General features: G+C 40.1%; 1 protein-coding gene and 1 long non-coding RNA gene across 2 annotated transcripts; both read left to right on the top strand.

The window, feature by feature from the left end:
• Positions 1 to 425: 425 nt before the first annotated feature.
• LOC122988373 lies at positions 426 to 2709 on the top strand. The gene is made up of 2 exons (XR_006404784.1): positions 426 to 2442; positions 2636 to 2709. It is a non-coding gene; the product is annotated as an uncharacterized LOC122988373 (long non-coding RNA).
• A 10442-nt stretch (positions 2710 to 13151) lies between these two features.
• Positions 13152 to 14085, top strand: LOC122988371 (kallikrein-11-like). The gene is made up of 3 exons (XM_044360623.1): positions 13152 to 13258; positions 13555 to 13775; positions 13880 to 14085. The coding sequence occupies exons 1-3, from the start codon at positions 13247 to 13249 to the stop codon at positions 14022 to 14024; spliced, it is 378 nt and encodes a 125-aa protein (XP_044216558.1). The 5' UTR covers positions 13152 to 13246; the 3' UTR covers positions 14025 to 14085.
• Positions 14086 to 21515: the final 7430 nt, after the last annotated feature.

The raw sequence follows: 21515 nt of genomic DNA, 5'->3' as shown, positions 1-21515 counted from the left end.
AAATGGTGTTAAATGCCATATTATTATTTTTATTATTATTATATATAAATAAGTAGATAATAAGTAGTAGATGTAAGTAGTATCACAATGTTCAGGCTAGTATGACACATAGAGCAGTAACGATAACATAAATTAACATATCAATAAGAATGAACTAACGGCTTATAACAATATAGGGTAGCCAGATGCTTCTTCAACCTTGTGTACGCAAAGCTACGAGATATGAACGTTGCCACATGTACAACAGATTAAACATATTTATCAACATAACACATGAATTATTTCCTTGATTAGTCTGTACAAATGCTGAATACTGCCTTGTATCCTCCTGAACTAGCACAAACCCATGAAGCTACATATCATGGCATCATCCACCTGCTCTTGCTAACATTACCCTCTTTCAATCACAGAGTGTCACAGAACAGAATGCAGTTTACATGCTCATAAACGCACACACATGTCCACAAACAAAGTGAACAGTAAGTCCATAAATGGAGGAAAGAACTCAGTACACAACTGGACTGAACATGTGCGGATGTTTTCTTTGCGGATCTAGTCCGTATTCCCTGCCCCCTATTGTCTGTGATGTCACGGGTGAGCCCAAGTTGTAGCAGCAACAGGGGGTTTTGTACATCCACACTCTGTTGTCTCTGATTCCACAGTGCGATATTCAGCCTTGTATCATGAAACAAGTTTTCTTCCAAATATGATGATATTTTAAAGTATTTAGTAGAATGATATTTTAGTGTCTGCTTTTTTTTTTTTTTTTTTTGCTAGATGGAGTGTTTTGGGAGACCCACCTTTGAGAGGGGAACTCTGGGTGCAGGCAACATGGAAGGAGGTTAAACATTATTCATTTCCATATACTACCCATACTGTAAGGATACAGTGCTGGTTGAAAATCAGCAAAGTTTCCATTTAATACATCCATGGTCTACACTCAAGATTGCTAGCGAGTGCAGAAAATTTCAGACTCGGTGGAAAAATGAATATTTTTTCGTAGAAAACAAGGGGAAGTGTGTTTGTTTGATTTGTAATGAGAGTGTTGCCGTGATGAAAGAGTACAATGTACGAAGGAATTATGAAACGAAACATCAGACCTTCACGTCCTACACTGGCGCTGAGTGGGAAGAGCTAGCCTGCTAACGCAGCAACAGTTTTTTTTTTCGTGCTAACAAAGCTCAAGAAAATGCAACAATAGCCAGTTATGAAGTAGCTCAACTCATTGCCCTACACGGGAAACCTTTCTCAGACGGTGATTTCATCTAACAGTGCCTCACTAAAGTCGTGGGAATAATGTGCCCGAAGAAAATGCAGGATTTCAACAATGTCAGCATGTCCAGAAATACAGTGAAGACTTGTCAAACAACTTAAAACAGCAAGTGTCACATAAAGCTTGTGCTTTTGATTTTTACTCGATTGCGTGTGATGAGAGCGCAGATGCCACGGACACTGCACAGTTGTTCATTTTTTTGCGGGGAGTGGATGATACTTTTTACATTACGGAGGAACTGCTTGATCTTCGGAGTCTAAAGAGGACAACAACTGGGAAGAACATTTTTGAAGCTGTCTCAGATTCAACTGACCAGGCTGGACTTAAATGGGACAAGCTGTGTGGAATTACAACGGATGGGGCTCCAGCGATGACAGGCGAGCGCAAAGGAATGGCAACTTTGGTATGCGCCAAGGTGCGGGAGAGCGGAGGTGAGGCTGTCAAAATGGACTGCATCATCCACCAAGAAGCCCTCTGTGCCAAGACAGTACAGCTTGGCGACGTGATGAACACGGTTGTGAAAACTGTCAACATAATTCGGGCACGAGGGCTTTACCACAGAGAATTTCAAGCATTCCTTGCGAAGCTCCGTCTCTTCGAGTCACAACTGCGCAACTTTAATGTAGCGCAATTCCCAACACTGACTGAAATCAAATGCGCATTTCCAAATGCTAAGCTCTCTGCTAAAATGGGAGAATATGTGTCTGTGATCACATCTCTCATTACAGAATTCACTCAGCGCTTTCAAGATTTTTCTGTCATTGAGAAGGAAATCACACTGTTTGCGGCTCCGTTTTCAGTGGATGCAGAAGAAGTGAGAGTCTGCAATTAGAACTGATCGAAATGCAGTGTGATGATTCTCTGAAGAATCAACATCAGCTTCTCTCCCTACCTGACTTCTACCGGAGCTTGGAAAAGGCCAAGTTTCCTCTGATAAGACGCCACGCAAAACGAATGATGAGTCTGTTCGGCTCAACATACCTCTGTGAGCAGACATTCTCGCTGTTAACGCTGAACAAAAGTAGATTGAGAACCAGAATGACCGACAGCCTTCTCCATGATGTCCTTCACATCTCAACCACCAAACTTACTCCTGACGTGCCAGCTCTCCTTCAGACCAAAGCGCAGCATCACTGCTCCCACTGAGCGCAACATTCTTCCCATTACAGGTGAGTCGAAAATATACACACAGTTTTCATGTGTTAATAAGCCCAATTACTTAATAAATTCAGTCAATTAAAGTTGATGATAATTTTTTAACAAACGTTAGTTGATGTTTTAACAAGCCCAATAATTTATTTGTGTAATAAGCTTGCAATATCCACATCCTCTATTTCTCTTCTTGTCTCTCTCTTCATACAGGACAATGAAGGGGGATCAGCACCCTAAGAAACAATCTGAGGCTGTCACTGAGAGAATGACCTGCCAACCTCTTTGTAAAAAATAAAATGAAAATCTACTAATGGAGAGCTGTGATGGAGGCTTTTTTTCTTCAAACATGTTCAGTTATCAAACGTAATTTACCTGCATTAGTGCATTAGAAGTGAGGCAGTATACCTCACGTCTAGTGAGTGGCCCAGTCCTTTGTATATTTTTCTGTATGTGGCCCTCAGGAAAAAAAAGTTTGGACACCCCTGCTCTAGCAACTCCAGCCAAATTTGCATTTGTGTTTCCTTTGCAAACACCTTTTGGTTATTCCTCATACTCAAATACTTTCGCTTTTAAAAGTAAAGCATACCGTTTGAAAATACAAACACCACAGCATAAATATAATCACCATGTTGCTTGTCTGTGTAGGTTTTTCTATATAAGCACTCAAACCATCCAAGGGTTATGTTAGAATGAATAAAATTTCATTAATTACAACAAAGGTAATAACATAGATTACAATTTTATTTAGAATACTGTACTATAACGCTAAGGTAGTTCTACCCTGCAATACTCAAATAATGCTCTTTATATCCATCCCTTGAATCATCAGTACAAACCTGAAAACAAATTAATGAATAGGCAATACAACAATATTTTAGAAAAAAAAATAACAGAAAAAACAGACAAGATAGAAACAAATCCTTCCCTCATCACAACTGATTTTATTACTATAAAGCAAGGCTTTTCAACATCAATAGCAATTGGGCCAAATAGGAAAATCACTGGGGGTCTGCGGGCCACACATAATACTTTGTCAATTAATGGTTACAAATAACTTACAGTATAATGTTAATAGATATATAACTACATAGAATAAACTAGTCACGTGCATCCCTTTTCTTTCACTTTAATTGTATCATTACAATCAATTCCAGACAGCAGCCAGTCTATACAAAAAGTAGGAAAGCTATGGTTACAAAGCTTGAAACAGAAGTGCAAAGAGTAACAATTTAAAAACCAAGGAGACATGAGGTGTTTTTCTGACAGGTCCATATCCACAAATGTAGAAAACAAGATGAATATAGTAAAACAGTATCTATCAGGCTAACAGTAAGTAGGCCTGTTTATAACATCCTCAACAACACTTCCAAGCATACATAAAGAGCTTTTAAAACAGGTCCATATCCTTAAATGCTAAATGCAAGATGAACATAGTAAAACAGTAGCCATCAGACTAATAATAAATGGGCCTGTTCATGGTATTATCAAAAACAATTCCAAGCAGACATATGGTGCTTATAGCAGGTCCATATCCATATTTGTTGAATCATCATAAAACAGATCTGTAGTCTTTGCATTTTCACTAAGATGGCATTAAATGCCTCAATCAGGTGATTTACTACTACAGAACTACCATACAAATCAGACTTCTGTCATTTTGAGCCTGTTTGAGTCAACGAGAGAAATTACACTGCCTTGATTCGCTATTTCAACATAGTTTGGCTCATAAATAGTAAGGGCAATCCTGAGACACTCATGCAACTTGTCATTGGTCATTGAACAATGTGCCCTTGTTTTGATGGCATTCATACGAGAAAACTAGACTCACAAGTGTAAGTGGATCCAAACATTGTCAGTATTAGCAAGGCCACTTTCCTTACTGAGGTACTGATATTGGCTAACATGCTTAGACCAAAAGTCCACTGCACCCTCAGACTGCAAGTGCTGTTTTAAAGCAAAGGAGGGCTGCACATCAACCAATTCCATTTGAAAGATGTTCTCATCAATACAAGACATTACCTCTTTTGCTTTTACACAGAAGTCTGCCTCTGGTTTGATGGAAAATGGGTCACGAGTGTGGTGGAAATCTGAAAAATGAAAAGCTGACAATGACCAAGTTGTCTTAATGTCTTTTAATGAGAACCTTGCAAGGGATCAGTGTACAGTCACAACAAAGTGTAATTGCAGACTGATAATCAAATACAAAGTGTACATGCTTTTTATAGACAAGGAGTGTGGGAAACAGTATCAGGATGTTTGTGGGGTGTGTGGAGTTGACATGATCATTAGCTCAGGGCGGGCTGGCATACAGAACAAACAAGAGTGGTTAGCATGCTCTCGTGTGGTGTAGTTAGTGTACATCAACCAGGCATTGTTTTTCATAAAGTCAGGGTGGTCAAAAGGAGTTTTGTATGCAAAACGTTGGTTGCTTTTAAGCGACAATGTGGTAACATTAGCTGGTTGTGGCCCTGGTGTTGTGTTGGTATTTGTTTGTGCATGTTGACTGTCTAAATTGAAGCTGATTGGAATCACAATTAAGAGAACAATTAAATCACAAAAAGAGAACACATTGAACCTCGCAAACCACACCATCCAGGACATCTGAATGGATGCCATGGCCGTCGTTCGGGTTCCATCATTGATCCCACGATGGTGACACTGAGATTCACTCAGCACATCACTTAGTTGGAGCCTGGCCCGCTCTTGTCGGACAGTATGCCAATACTGTCACTTCTACTTCTCTTCCTGGTGTGTGAATGGATGTCTTTGTGTTGGTCACCTGAGAGCAGCAATCCACCTACACTCTCGTAGAGTCCTCAATCGCGCTGTGGTGACTTACTCTGTTGTAGGTGTCTCTGGTGGAGGTGGAACTCTTTTGCAGTGGCTGGCATGGATCCAGGTGACTCTTTCAGTGACCTTTACTGCCATCTGTGTGGTCAACAGCACCTGGAATGGGCCCGTCTACCGCTTAGAGCGCCAAGCCTTTCTTCTCAAGTCTTTCAATACTATCCTGTCACCAGGCTGCAGGTCATGAAGAGGTCCTGTGACTAGAGTTGGTAGTGCTTCTTTCACCTGGTTGTGTATATTAGATAGAAAAGAAGATAAGTTAGCACAGTAACGAAGCATTTCATCTTCACAGTGGACTGTGGACGGTAATTGTCTTTTGACAGGTCCAATGCCTGTGTTGGCTGCTCACCCAAACAGGATTTCAAATGGACTAAGGCCGTATTTTGGTCTGACCCTAGCTCTCATTTGCATAAGAACAATTGGGAGTGTCTTTGTCCAAGACAAGCCTGTTTCCTTTTGCCAATTTATTTTTTAAGGTGCCATTCTCTCGCTCAACAGCACCACCACTGGCTGGATGATAAGCACAATGCTGTCTCATGTCAATGCCAAAATATTCACCAACTTGTTTTAGATCAGCACAGACAAACGGTGTTCCATTATCACTGCTAATTCTTCCCGGAATTCCTGACAATGATAAGAGCTTTAGCAACAGCACCAGTGTCTTGTTTTGATATGGGAAAAACTTCGATCCATTTGGAAAACATGTCAATAATTACCAGACAATATTTCTTTCCTCCACTTGGTGTTAGTTCAATGAAATCCATTTGTAAGTGATCAAATGTTTTTTTCTGGTGGAGGGTGTGCTGCTTGTGGTGTTTGAATACCAATACCAATGTTGTTTGTGGCACAAACTTATTGTGGCAACACAGTTGTGTTCTTCTCCATCACCTTCTGTGGGGAGAAGAGTTGCAGGATTAAGAACATTACATCTTTTCACAGTGATGTTAGGCATTTCAAGCAACACAGTGTTGTAACGGAGCCATCTTGCTGCAGAAAGATGAGATGTTTTCTGTTTGAGCAAAATCAATGAAACAGCATGTGGAACGAGCAAAGTTAGGTCAGAGTACCCCACTATGTCTCTGGAAGCCATCACAGCTTTTTCTGCAGCCGCAACAGCTCTCAGACATGTAGGAAGTCCTGCAGCTACAGGGTCAAGTTTGAAAAGTAAGCTACAGGTCTCTGTCTGCCTCCATGGTCCTGGAGCAGCACTAAAGTCACGCATCCTCCATTTTTGTCAACAGTCTAGGTGAAAGGTTGACTTGGATCAGGTAATCCAAGAGTCGGAGTCGTTTGGAGAGCAAGTTTCAAATCAACAAATGCTTTTTCTGGTTCAGCAGTCCATGTCACCTTACTGTGGTGCCTGCAGGCCTCGCCCGTGTGAGATTGCGCTCAGGGGCACCTCGAGGACAGCATAGTTGGGAATGAATGATCTGCAATAAGAACACATTCCTAAAGAAGACATGACTTGTTTCTTTGTAATTGGTCGTGGAATGTTTTGGATTGCTTTTATTCTTTTTGGGGAGAGGGATTTGCCCTCTAATGTGATCACATGACCCAAAAATGTCACTTCTTGTTGTACAAAATGCAATTTTGACAGGGTAGCTTTATGACCTTCTTTATCCAAATGTTTCAACAGTGCAATTGTGTCTTTTTCACACTGAGCTTGAGTTGGAGCACAGATCATGAAATCATCAACATATTGCAACAGTGCACTTCCTGGTGACAGTTTTAATGAGCTCAAACTTTCTTTCAACGCAACGCTGTAGATGGTAGGTGATTCACAAAACCCTTGACAAAATCGTGTGAATGTGCAGTTTTTGCCATTGAAAGAAAATGCAAACCAGGCGGCACCTGAGAAAGAATAGTATATGGGTTAGGGACATTTGAAGCACATTGTTGTACAGCATCATTCACACTTTGCAAGTCTTGTAAAAAACGCCATTCACCTAGCTATCCTTCATCCCTGATTTTTTTCACTGGGAAGATTGGTGTGCGCACAGGAGAATTTTCACAAGGAATGATTACACCTGCCTTTAATAAAGCATTAAAGACTGGTGTAACGCCCTCAACCGCTTATTTTTTGAGAGGATATTGTGGTTGGCAGGGTCTGTAATCAGATTTTGATGTTATAACAACTGGCTGCATTCCTTTAATCAGACGAACATCATGTTTGCCTTGGGCCCACAGAGTCTTTGGGACTTCCTGTAGGGCTGGGCTGTTTATGACATCACAGGTGTCGTGCATATATGCAGATGTGTGTTGTGTCTGGTATCAGCTGAACAGATCTGAGTGTGTGAACAACAGAGGTGTATTTTTGTCGATAAACCTTCAAAACAGGATTATATTGAACATAAGGATCAGATTTTGACTCCCACATTTGTGCACTAACACACTGACTCACCCATGGACCCAAATCTTGCCATTTTCCTTCCCTGTGTTTGACATGTGGATATGAAACAGGAATGTCAAAAAGAGAATTGGAACCTGAATCACTGAAAGAGAAATATGGTGAAGATTCATCAATTTGCTTTGATTTTGTTTGTTCAGGCAAGGTCACTGAAACGGCATATCTGTGTTTATTCCAAAACATGTTACTTAATGTTAGCTTTTCGCTCAGACAACCATCTTTGAACCATCTTTTCTCAAACTCTGCATCTCCCCCTTCATGTATGTGTGCAGTGCAGTGTAGGTCTTGTGGTTGCATGTAGTCTGTGTCTATGTTGAATGTGAGTGTGCATGAACTCTCAACAACAGCAGTGTTTACGGAAGTCACAGCTGATGTGCAGAGCTTGCGTTCATACACATAAAGCAGTGTGTCAGGGCTGTATTTCACAAATACGTGAGTGTCAGGGAACTCAAGTTCACTTGTTCGTTTGATGTCGAAACAAGACAAATACCCAAGAAACACATCACATCTCTTCCCATTAGATTGATTGGACAACAGTTTGACAACAATAATGAATGCTTAAATTTACCTGTAACATCATCAGTGCATGATAATGGAGATCTGTATTTTTCCAGAACTGTGTCACCTGACACCCCTACAGACTTCATGTATCTTCCGCTCATCTTTGGAGGTGTTAAAAAAGTGTCAGCTCTAATAACAGATTGTGTTGCACCAGAATCAACAAGAAATGTTGCATGCTTACCATGTACAAGAAGCGTGTGTGTCGGCATGCCTGCGTAAGCATCAGTTGAGTATTTAGCATATGTGCCTACATGCTGTGTGTTTGCTGTTTCCTGCTTCTTCTCTAACTGAGCTATGGCATCATCAATCAGTGTGTGCATATGTGTGTGCATGGTGCAATCACCTGTCTGATGTGTAGGTTGTCTCTCATCGTGCGTCAGTGTGGTCAAAGTTAAAGGTGCTGATTCCTCCCCCCCCTGAGCTGCCGCCCCGAGTCAATCGGCCTTGTGCTTGAAAGTTGGATTTTTCTTTACGCAGTCTTTGGCCCAGTGTCCTCTCTCACCACAATGAAAACAAGAATCTGGATCAGTTGTGTGTCATCCTCTACAGCCACCTCTAAGTCCGCCTCTGCCACGGCTGTGTCTGCGCCCTCTGGCATGTCCTTGGAACATAGTCAATGCAGCAATGTGCAGATCTTTCTCTTTCTTTTCTCCTTTCCTCACTTGGCTTTCTTTGAGGATTTTCTCAGCGTGCACAGCATGTGCTTCAATGAGGCTTAATTTGCGTTTAGTCCCAGGTGATGAATATACGTTTCACTATGTAGGAGATATCAGGTTCCAGTCCATTCAGGAAGCTGTTTCTCAAATGTACTTCCCATGCTGTAATAGCATTATCATTCAGGTCAGCTGTAGGTGTCAGCCCGCTGTGTGTGTTGTGAACTTCTGTCAGACGAGTGAGATAGTTGTGAACACTCTCATCATCTTCTTGTTTACATGAGGAGATTTTGCTCATGTCCAATCTCACAGTGAATGCTGCTTTGATGTGCTCACAGAGATCTGTGATGTGTACTCTGTGGGCTGCGTTGTCATTATGCACCCAGTTGGGGTTAGCCAGTGTCATATCGTTCTCTGGATATCCTGCTGAGATCTTTGCCCAATTATTGCCCATCTTTACCATCAGGAGCCATCTCAGTTCAGAGGTTGTTGGGTGAAACGCTCTGCAAAACAGAATCAGTTCAGCTGCAAATTTCACACCACCTCCATTTGATGGTGATGAAAGGTGCACCTTCTACCTCCATCATGGGGAGATTCGGGATCCGGTCCACGTTTCCCTCTGTGTCAGGTCTCACTGGAGATGGGGGGTGATGAATGAAAGCACAGGGACGATGGTTGGATTTTGAGATCTTTTGAATACCAGACCAGACCTGGTATAAGAAGGGGAGGCAGCTTTGTCCTGTTGATTTGTTGTTGCTGTGGCCTCATCCAAAAGTTGTCGTAAGCCAGATGTATCAGGGTAGATGAGGGGAACATGAGATGGGGGAAGGTTAGAGTTATATGGTGGTGTAGCTCTTGGCCGTGGATCAGGCGTCTGATGAGCTTGGGCTGCTGGTTCATCTTGTTGTTGTGGCGGGTTGAGGCGTCTCCTGGGCAGCACCCAGTTGAATTCAGAATCCTGCATTTTGACACACTGAGACACAGATGAGGTTTTATCTGTCCCTGCCTGTGTTTTCTGTCCCTCTTTTGTGCTTCTTTCATCCATAAACTAAAAGCTTTCCAATCTCCTATGAACTTCCTCTTGCCTTTTTATCCTCAGTCTTTTTTTCCTTCTCCTGCAGTCTCTCCTTCAGCTGATTTAGCTGTCTGATACTGAAACTTCCTGTGCTCAGAAAGCCACATTCAGTAATCCAGATTATTATTTGTTTCACAGATGAATCACCATAGTTCACTCTCATGTAGTTTATATTTGGAGCGGACAGGTTCACATTATCATATTTGTACTTTGTATGATTTTTATTGTTAACGCTACGCATTTTGGCAGATTAAAAGAAAAAAAATGTAGTAAGAGATTTGAGTTATGTGTTCAACTAATCTCCAAAGTACACCCGTTAAGAATATCAGAAAACTAATCAATGTTAGTATACCCAAAATAATGTGACCAATTTCAGTATGGTGTCTTATTACTGTCAAATTCTCAATTTTTTTTTTTCATCAAAACAGGGTGATCAGAACAGAGAAATTATCTATGTTTCCTATGTGCGTTTTCTGAGTCTTACCTCACACAATATTATAAGTATTACCAAGTAATAATTCTTCCACACACTATTGTGATTACAGTAAACTCTCTTTGAGGTGGACTCGTCAGTGCACCTCCAGGTTTTCTATTAAACCTTGGTTAAAAAAACTGTTGGGACTCTTTCCTGATCGGTAGATCAAAATCTCTTTCTTATTTCACCATTAATATTTTCAACCTTTTTAGTACCCCTTTTTTTTCTCTCTGAGTCAATTTCCAGATTCTCACCAGTTCAGGATCATTGGTTTTAGCGCTGAGTGAGTCCGGCCTCGGGTTTTAGGCCCTCCGTCTCACCCATCCTTGTGCCGAGGTTGAGGCTGAAGATTTGGCTTCAGGATGATCGGCCTCCTTCGACTCCGAGTCCAGACACCCTCAGTCGAGCAATCCCACTTCTGACACCAGTTTGTGGTAGAAATCTGGAAAAAAAAATCTGACAATGACCAAGCTGTCTTTTTGTCTTTTAATGAGAACCTTGCAAGGGATCAGTGTACAGTCACAGCAAAGTGTAATTGCAGACTGATAATCAAATACAAAGTGTACATACTCTTTATAGACAAGGAGTGTGGGAAACAGTATCAGGATGTGTGTGGGGTGCAGTGCCGGATGTCATCAAAGCTGTCTCAAAAGGGACTGACAAAAACCAATAATGAGCATACGACCAGATGGTTACATGTTCAAGGTTATAGGTTAAGGTGAAATGTGAGTTTATCCAAAGTGCAAAGTCTGAAATGTGGTGCAGAGGATACAAAGTGTGTTTTTTCCATTACACAAGCAAACTGCAATACCTCAATGGGAATGCTGAAGCCTTGGAATCTCTCAGTAAAGTTCTCAGTCAATTTTGTCATGAAGTCTGTCATGACGGGTGTTATGTGTGCCCCAGGTGCTGTGCTCATGAATGCACGGAGTTCTGGGAAGTGCAGCACTTTTGTTACCATTAGGTCTGTTGTGAAAATCGTTAGCTTTTTCTTGAAGGCACAAAGCCTCTCAACCAAATCAGCAATAGATTTTTCCCACTCCTGCACTTCCAAATTCAAAGTGTTCAAGTGTCCAAAAATGTCATACAGAAAGTGGACTTCTGCCATAAACTGTTCATCCAACATGCACTCCATGAGGTTTGTTGCCCGTTTGTGTTTACACATGCAAAGGAAAGACACAATCTCCTGGCTGAGTTGACAGAAACAGTCCAGAAACTTTCCTTTGCTGAGCCATCTGAGGTCGTTATGGACAAATAAGTCAGTGTGTTCTGCAGAGGTGTCAGCAAGTAGCTGACGGAAGAGGCAATGTTGCAGGCTGGAGGTTGATCGAATAAAATTCCCAATGTTCATAACAGTGTCCATAGTGTTTTTCAGACCACCACCGAGCGTTGCACACAGCAAAGACTGATGAACTGCATATGTGGGGCTATGGCTGATAGCCTCGCCACCAGCCCTTGCACTCTACCAATCATAGTTGGAGTGCCATCATTAACCAACAGGCAAACTTTTTGTAAATCCAGTTCACGCTCATTAAAAAATGAGACAATCTTTTGAAAAATCACCTCACCTGTATAAGGAATAAGTAAGTAAGTAAGTAAGTAAGTAAGTAAGTAACCTGGAATAAGTCCCAGAGGTTCTTCCCAAAAGCACACTCCGTCGAAAAACCTGACATAGATGCATAGCTGGGCCATGTCGGTACGATCAGTTGATTCGTCGACAGCGATAGACATCACCTCTGCTTTTTGAAGGTTTTCCAAAAGCTTTCTTGAGACATCCTTTGCAAGTAGTTCCACTCTGCGAAGAGTTGATGTGTCCGAGAGAGGTACTTTTTTAATGGTTGAAGTGACGCTTTCCTTAACTATTTCATCAACAACCATTTCATCAATGACAGCAAGCATGCAATCTCTAACGGTTTCCACCTCGGTAAAAGGCCTCTTCTCTCTGGTTAGTGTCCAGGCTACATGCAGGGATACTATCATGGCTCTCTCTTGTTCCGTGCAAAAGCGACCAAGGGCCACTTGACTCCATTGAAAAGATGCTGGCAGTCACTGTACTTTCCTTCTCCGTTCCTCCAAGCCCTCTGCAAAACTGGCAGAAAACGAGCCATGATTTGACTTGTAAAGCCTCTTCACGTTTTATTCTTTCATCACAGCAATGCATTTGTTTCACAATAAACACACCGGTTTATTACTTGTTGCAGTTGGCAAAGTGAATAAATACTTCTCAGTCCATTCGCTTTAGAATTGGCAATTTTCACAACCAACTTTACGTCTCTCTAGCTTCGACCGGGACATTTTGAAGCTTGCTGTTAGGTAAAGTGAGTTTCTCTGTGGCCCGCCCGGGCCTGCCAGCCCAGAGCGCAACTTGACCCAGTGAGCAAATGGCAGGTGTGGAGCGGGTGTGATACTTCTTCTTTTTTCCGTTTTATGGCTGTTTTATCGTTTTTATGGCAACCAGCGTTAAGGCGCATTACTGCCACTTACTATGTTGGAGTGTGAACCACAGCTATCTGTCCCCTTAAACAAATACAAAAAAATAAAAATAAATGTTACCATGCTAGCCTGATTTGCAGGCAGCCTCTTGCAGGCCATAGAAAAATTCGAAAGGGCTGTATCCGGCCCACGGGCCGCTAGTTGAACAGGCCTGCTGTAAAGGGACAGGGGCATGAAGAAGACGCCAGTATTACGCCAGTCAGGAAAAAGGTCTAACAGTGGTTGGCACAGTAAAAGACTACAGAAATTTTACCTACAAACTGCATTTCCACATAAGGACTACGATGCAACTGACTTGACAAATGACATAATGTTACTCAAGGTAAAACATAAAATATTGCCTTCAAAATTCTTGCAGTTAATGGCAAAAATTTTATTTTTGTTTATTTTTGGAATTTTAAATGTTTGTGATTATTTTCAAATGATTAATTGAACGCATTTTATACTTTAAAAAAGGAATTAAATAATGCATGCCTACTCCTGAACAATAAATAATCAGATAATGTGTTAGTAACAGATAAATGTGAGTACTGGAGAAATCTGAATTGATTTTTACCTTGATACTTTTGTTTGTTTGTTTGTTTGTTTGTTTGTTTTTATTTCTCCCTGTTCCACAAGATGAGCGCCAAGGCACATTTCAGCAACACTGTGAAACCCATTGGTCTCGCAGGTCAAGGTGACGGCTCTCTGCCAAAATCATGTATAGTCTCCGGCTGGGGCACAACAAGCAGCAACACAGGACATATGTCTCATAGACTCATGGAAGCCAATGTAACACTAAGTGATGAAGAGCAGTGTGTTATCGAAAACTCATACTGCTCTCAGGGAGACCGGGTGTGGTACGTACATTTATAACATGACATAGACAAACAAACGTTGGTCAACAATGATACTTAATTCACTGGTGTTGAGGAATCACTTCCTCCTGTATATGTACTTCCAGGGAGACGCTGGTGGTCGACTGGTCTATAAAGATGGAAAGGCATACGGGGTATTGTCCTACACCTCCAGTCCACATGGAGGTGGCCCAAAAATGTACAATTATGCCAAGATTCCTGACTATAGATACTGGATCGATTCATTCATGAAATATAATGGAAAGCTCTAATACATGTTACATTCAATTGACCAAATCCAATTTGAATTTACGGTAGACTACTTCATTTAAATTGTATAACACTGGAGAATTTCAAAATTGATAATTAAGTTGCTGTTATCATTTGCTCCATAGCAATGACACTGCTAAATATGCTTTGCACAGATTTAAAAATTCAAAATATACTTTACTTCAATGTTTCTAAATCATATCAATGAAATTTTCTTTAGGCAAGTTGAATCAAAACATTGTAAGAAGATAAATATGATTTGGTCAGTTTATGTGACATGTTTTGGCTTTTGCAAAAATGTTTTGTCAATGAAATGTAGGATATTCCAGGCAAATTCCAGGTATTGCTACAGTTAAAACCAGACATTTAAGTGTTCACTCAATGCTGTTTTAGAGACGTCATATCTATTGATATTTAAACATAGTATGTCCTGTCTCTTAAATACAATGTTGCATGTAAGAAATACATTAATGCTCTGATCATCTTCTTTTAGACTAGATTAAATGAGAACAGAATCATTTTAGTTTGTTTTCTACCAAATAAACTTTTGCTCTCTCTGCATGTTCTCTCAGTATTTCTGTATGCTTTGCTTTTTGAGCATGAATTAAATTAACAAAAAAGACAACACTGCCTCCTTGTGAACAAAGTGTATTTTTGAAGTCTGAGCTGACACTCTTCTTATCAAGTCTCTGCCTGTTCTTGAAAAGACCCTGTAATTGCATTTTTAACAGTATCTGATGATGATGATTTTGAGACTGGTTCAGCATTAAATAAGGCCACTTTGCTTTATTATTCCTCCAAATGTAGACATTTTTAATTAATTGTGTACAACTAGGCAGCTCACTTATGTCAAATATCATTGGATATCCTTATAGCTCACCAAACTATCACATCTGGGGAAATTTCAAAGTTGTAGCTTATGGAGGGACAGGAGTGATGCTGAAATGCAACTGCAATGTCTTTTGTTAGCTGTTTAACTTTGTCATTCATTTTCTATTTACAGATGAAAAGTCAGAGTGAATGGTTTCTTTAAATGGACATGTTTCATTGAATAAAAAAGCTGGAGTCGCACTGATGTGGCTCAACACAACTCTTTCACTTCAATCAATCAATCAATCAATTTTTATTTATATAGCGCCATATCACAACAGAAGTCATCTCAAGGCACTTTTCACATAGAGCAGGTCAAGACTGTACTCTTTAATATACAGAGACCCAACAATTCCCCCATGAGCAAGCACTTGGCGACAGCGGTAAGGAAAAACTCCCCTTTAACGGGTAGAAACCTCAAGCAGACCCCGGCTCTTGGTGGGCGGCCATCTGCTTTGACCGGTTGGGTAGAGAGAGAGAAAGAGAGAGGGAAAGGGGGAGGGGGGACAGAAGAAAAAAATCACAACAACAACAACAACAAGCACAAGCAGCAACAGCCAGGGAAGGATGCCATCAGGACTGTGAAGGACCACGAAGGTTCGGCCCGGGACTCAGGTTTTCCTGTGAAATGAGAAAGCACAAAAAAACTCCGAGGAAGAAGCAAAGTTAGTGACATGCATTGATGTTACATGAATGCATACAGATGGAGAGGAGGAGGAGGAGAGAGGAGCTCAGTGCATCATGGGAAGTCCCCCAGCAGTCTAGGCCTATAGCAGCATAACTAAGGGCTGATCCAAGGCGAGCCTGGTCGGCCCTAACTATAAGCTTTATCAAAAAGGAAAGTTTTAAGCCTACTCTTAAACATAGAGAGGGTGTCTGCATCCCGGACTGAATCTGGTAGATGGTTCCATAGAAGAGGAGCCTGATAGCTGAAGGCTCTGCCTCCCATTCTACTTTTAGAGACTGTAGGGACCACCAGTAAGCCTGCATACTGGGAGCGCAGTGTTCTAGTGGGATAATACGGTATTATGAGCTCTTCAAGATATGATGGTGCCTGACCATTAAGGGCTTTGTAAGTTAGGAGAAGGATTTTAAATTCTATTCTAAATTTTACAGGAAGCCAATGTAGTGAAGCTAAAATGGGAGAAATGTGGTCTCTTTTTCTAGTTTTAGTCAGAACACGTGCAGCTGCATTCTGGACCAGCTGGAGAGTCTTTAGAGACTTGTTAGGGCAGCCTGATAATAAGGAATTGCAATAATCCAGCCTAGAAGTAACAAATGCGTGAACTAGTTTTTCTGCATCTTTTAGGGACAGGATGTGCCTGATTTTTGTGATATTACGTAAGTGAAAAAAGGCAGTCCTTGAGATTTGATTTATGTGGGAGTTAAAGGACATATCCTGATCAAAGATAACTCCCAGATTCCTTACGGTGGTGCTGGAGGCCAGGGTAATGCCATCCAGAGTAGCTTTATCATTAGATAATGTGTTTCTAAGGTGTTTAGGGCCAAGCACAATAACTTCAGTTTTATCTGAATTTAGTAGTAGAAAATTGCAGGTCATCCAGGTCTTTATGTCCTTAAGGACTGTTTGGAGTTTGTTTAACTGATTGGGTTCATCTGGCTTCACTGATAAATATAATTGGGTGTCATCTGCGTAACAATGAAAATTTATGGAGTGTTTCCTAATAATATTACCTAAAGGAAGCATATATAAGGTGAATAGAATTGGTCCAAGTACAGAACCTTGTGGAACTCCGTGTCTAACTTTTGCCTTCACGGAGGATTCATCATTAACATGTACAAACTGAAATCGGTCTGATAAATAGGACTTAAACCAGCTTAATGCAGTTCCTTTAATGCCAATTAAATGTTCCAGTCTCTGCAAAAGGATTTGATGGTCAATTGTGTCGAATGCAGCACTAAGATCTAACAGGACAAGTATAGAGACAAATCCTTTGTCCAATGCAGTTAGGAGGTCATTTGTGACTTTCACCAGTGCTGTCTCTGTGCTATGATGCGCTCTAAATCCTGACTGAAAATCCTCAAATAAACTATAGTTATGTAGAAAGTCACATAACTGATTAGAGACTGCTTTCTCAAGGATCTTAGATAGAAATGGAAGGTTAGATATAGGTCTATAATTGGCTAAAACGCCTGAATCAAGAGTAGGCTTCTTAAGAAGAGGTTTAATTACAGCTACTTTAAAGGACTGTGGTACATAGCCTGTTACTAAAGACAGATTGATCATATCTAGTTAAGAAGTGCTCACTAAGGGTAAGGCTTCCTTAAGCAGCCTAGTTGGGATGGGATCTAAGAGACAGGTTGATGGTTTAGCTGAACAATTCATTGAAGTTAGTTCAGACAAGTCTACTGGAGAAAAACAGTCCAAATATATGTCAGAATTTACTGCCGTTACCAAGGTTCCTGTGTTTGGGGAGAGAACGGTGCCTGTTGAGGGCAGGAGGTGGTTAATTTTGTCTCTAATAGTTAGAATTTTATCATTAAAGAAGCTCATAAAGTTGTTACTACTGAGAGCTATAGGAATACATGGATCAGTAGAGTTATGACTCTTTGTCAGCCTGGCCAAAGTGCTGAAAAGGAACCTAGGGCAGTTTTTATTCTCCTCTATTAATGCTGAGTAATAGGCGGCTCTGGCATTACAGAGGGCCTTCCTATATGTTTTAAGACTATCTTGCCAGACTAAGCAAGATTCTTCTACTTTGGTGGAATGCCAAATCCTTTCCAATTTTCGCGATGTTTGCTTTAATTTGCGGGTTTGGGAGTTATACCATGGAGCTAACCTCTTATGTTTTATTATTTTCTTTTTTAAGGGGGCGATGGAGTTGAGTGTTTGTCTTAGTGAGCCTGCAGCACTATCAATAAGATTATCAATTTGGGAGGGACTAAAGTTAACAAAAGAGTCCTCTGTAGTATTGAGACATGGCAGTGAATTCAGTACTGACGGAACTGCTTCCTTAAATTTATCTACAACACTATCAGAGAGACATCTAGTGAGGACATATTTGTCTAATGGTGTATAATCCAGTAATAGGAATTCAAAAGTTATTAAAAAATGATCTGATAAAATAGGATTTTGCGGAAAAATTATTAAATGTTCAATTTCAATCCCATAAGCCAGAACAAGGTCTAGGGTGTGGTTAAGACGGTGAGTGGGATTATTTACACACTGAGAGAAGCCAATTGAGTCTAATAATGAGATAAATGCAGTGCTGAGACTGTCATTATCAACGTCCACATGAATATTAAAATCACCTACTATAATTACTTTATCTGTACTAAGGACTAAATACGACAAAAACTTGATCAATGCATTCTGAGAAGCCATCTTCAATAGCCTCGTTCCGAAACACTGTCATCCGACTGTGTTGCTATGGTGCTCAAGAATGTAAATTTTTATAGGCTATTTACTAACAATGACTATTTTCTCTATCATTTAACAAATGGTCACTGAATTCTCATCAGAAGGTGGCAGGAGACTGTGCACCTTTGTTATATTCCAGATTGGCTGAAGTTGCCACCTCATTGCTGTTAACTTTCTCCACTTGAAGTTTAGCTCTTTTTCTCCTAGTTGGGCCTTTGCAGAGCTTTAAAGTAAAGGTGTTTTTACTCTCAGAACAGACCCACAGTCCACGTTTGGATAGCAAACCATCAAATAGGAACCACTGCTTGATACCCAACAATCCACTATTAAGCCAAGATTCCTGAGCACAGACGCTGGATCGATTCAATCATCAGCAATCAAGGAAAGTGTATAAAAGTAATTTGTTGGAGACAGTGTTGTTAATGCAGTTAAATGACTAAGCCACAGCATTTTAATTTAAATGTGTTTATTTCAGTTTCTTTGCATAACATTGGAGAACTTGAAAACTGATTATTGAGATGCAAATATCATGACTAATTCCATAAAGCAAAATTTGGACTTTTGACTTACCTTATATATTTTATTGACATACTTCATTTTGGTGCTTCCAAATGATATCAATGGCTCAATTTAAATGCATATTTGGCAGAAAAGACTAAAAGTATATGAATGTGATTTGGGTAATTTAAGAGAGTGACATGTTTTGGCTTTTTATGGTCCATCTGTTTACCTGTTATTCGAATTACAATTAAATGTCATTTTATAACTGCTCAAACTATATCTTCAGGGGAAATTTCAAAGTTGTCCTTAAGGAGGAACAGGAGTGATGCTGAAATGTCTTGTGATAGTTTCATTAATTTTATGTACATCCATGAGGTATATGAACAAAAATGGGTATGGACATTAATAAGGCATTTCATTTAAAACATGCACGTTAAGCATGCTTAAAGTTATAGTACATGACATTCAGCCACTAGATGTCCCACTATAGCACCAACATCTCAGACCAAAACAAACGTGTTTCGTTTACTCAATAAAGTTGAAAAAAAAAAAAAAAGAAAGCCGAAACTCAGATCAAATTGTCAAACTAGGCAGCGCTGATCAAATATGGATCAAAACCTTATGACTGCATTGCCTATTTCTCACCTCAAATGTTTTCAGAAACATATTTTAGTGTACTGTTTAGCTGTAATTTGAGAAAGTTTGTGACACGGCTGCCTTCTTGGAAATGGACGTGCAGGACACGAAGGGACTCAAATGCACTAACATGCAAATGCGGCCAGTGTGGCCACCAAGAACAGATGCTCGGATAACAACACACACAGAAGGAGTGTGACTTCAGTCACTGCTCAGGTTGCATTACTCGGCTACATCCTTACATAGCACATAGTTGTTTGCTGACATCCAGTGAGGCTCAATGTCATTTATTGCACCTTTAAATAATACAAATTAAATATGACTCTATATACAGTAAGAGGAATAAATTAGTTTTTACTGTCAGAGTTCTTGTGCTGAGGACATTTTAAGAACAGAATGTGTCTGCTTTTGGCCATTAGTGACATTAGTCGTCTGTGCCAATGTTATGTTAAAAAATTGACAAGTTTATTAAAGAAAATAGGACTTTTCTATGTCTGATGTCTTTTCACTTTGCAAGTGCCTCAACATGTAGTTCTTCTATCAGATGCTGGCTTTACAGCTTTAATACACTGCTTTCATGTGGTTTCTCAACTACGTGCTTGATTTTGATGCTGGTGCAACGACAAGCGGAATGATATTTTGTTATTTTCCAAACACTGAAGTTTGCTTGGCCTGTTTGTGTGGTATCAGGGGCAGGATGCATGACACACTGGTGAGGTTCATTTAAATGAGACAATACAATGCAAGTTGTGGGTATTATGGTGGAAATTGGGTCTTTGACACTGAAAATATACACAATCTCACTTCAGTGGCATCTTACTTGAGGCAAATACGCAGCAATAATGGAATTATAATTAACATGTTAATAAACAATTTGAATTAGCTTAACACTTACCATTCAGTAGATGTGATTCAGCATCAAAAAATAATGTTTAATGTGGTTAAATCAGTCTGCATTGATCTATAAATTAATATGAGTGATTCTTACAATATTGGTTGTCCGGAGCTGCATAATAACTTTCTGTATGAAAAGCATCTCTTTCAGTTCATTAAATCCCTGCAGCCATCTGAAAGCAGCAGGACAGCTACTGTTTCCAAATGTCACTTTGGAGAACACTGGAGCTCCACACTAAGTTAAACAGAAATTAAATTTGTCTAATACAGCAGACATATCTACTCTTTAAATAACCTGTCCTGTGTTCTCCTTTGAGAGAAAAATCCAAAGTCAAAAGGGAGAAATGTAGATTCTAAAGTCTTTGATTTCATGATGGCATCTCCTAGATTTACTTTAATTCCATGAAACTCGGTTTTGCTATAGATAGACTCCTTATTTCAAAGCAGGAAATCAAATCTTGCATAAACCTTTTTGTCTTCTATATATTCATACATTTCACTCCAAATATAATAAGGTCAGGTGCTACATATCTTGGAATAACCTGCATATTGCCCAAGGAATCCTCCATGTCTTACTGACTTTCCTGAGTGTGAGTGAGGAACATTAGGGTCACAGTGGAACACTTCGTGCAGTGCTGAATGTCTTTCCTGTCTCAGCACTGGAAGGCCGAGGGTCCAGTGATTGTCCAATTAAGTACTTCCATTAGAAACTCAAAAGGAATGGTATCTAGTGATTCTAGACACAGTATATATATCACTGAATGTTCTTAATAAGTTCTTAATGATGACAGATAATCAAGGTACCATATTCTGCTGTCACACAACTAGGGCAGAGGAAGTGGTTTATGATATAAATCTGAACTTCTTGTAAGTTTCAACACTAACCATGTCAGCACATTTCAAACAGATATGAAAAAGACAGAGTAAACTGGAATCAGATACTGCTTCCAAAAATAATTATTTTATTTTCAATTAATTAAAGCGAGGGAGACTTTTATCAAGAACTCACTCTACACGTCTGTCAGCTGGACTCTATTGTGCAGTTCTATCCATTCCATATTCATTCCTATTTTAACTTTTGCCACTTAATTTTCTGTTGTGTTCACTTCATACTGCTCTAGTTCTTTTTGGTGCATTGTAAGGTGTCCTTGGGTGTTCGGTGGGGTGCGACAGCAAATAAAATGAATTAT

This window comes from Thunnus albacares, chromosome 9 (assembly GCF_914725855.1).
Source record: "Thunnus albacares chromosome 9, fThuAlb1.1, whole genome shotgun sequence".
Lineage (NCBI taxonomy): Eukaryota > Metazoa > Chordata > Actinopteri > Scombriformes > Scombridae > Thunnus > Thunnus albacares.
Note: the sequence above shows the minus strand (reverse complement) of the source record. Positions and strands in the feature narration are given on the sequence as shown.

Coding starts and splice junctions, on each gene's coding strand:
- LOC122988371 (XM_044360623.1), top strand. Junction 13,776..13,879: donor TCTCAGGGAGACCGGGTGTG/GTACGTACATTT, acceptor ATGTACTTCCAG/GGAGACGCTGGTGGTCGACT.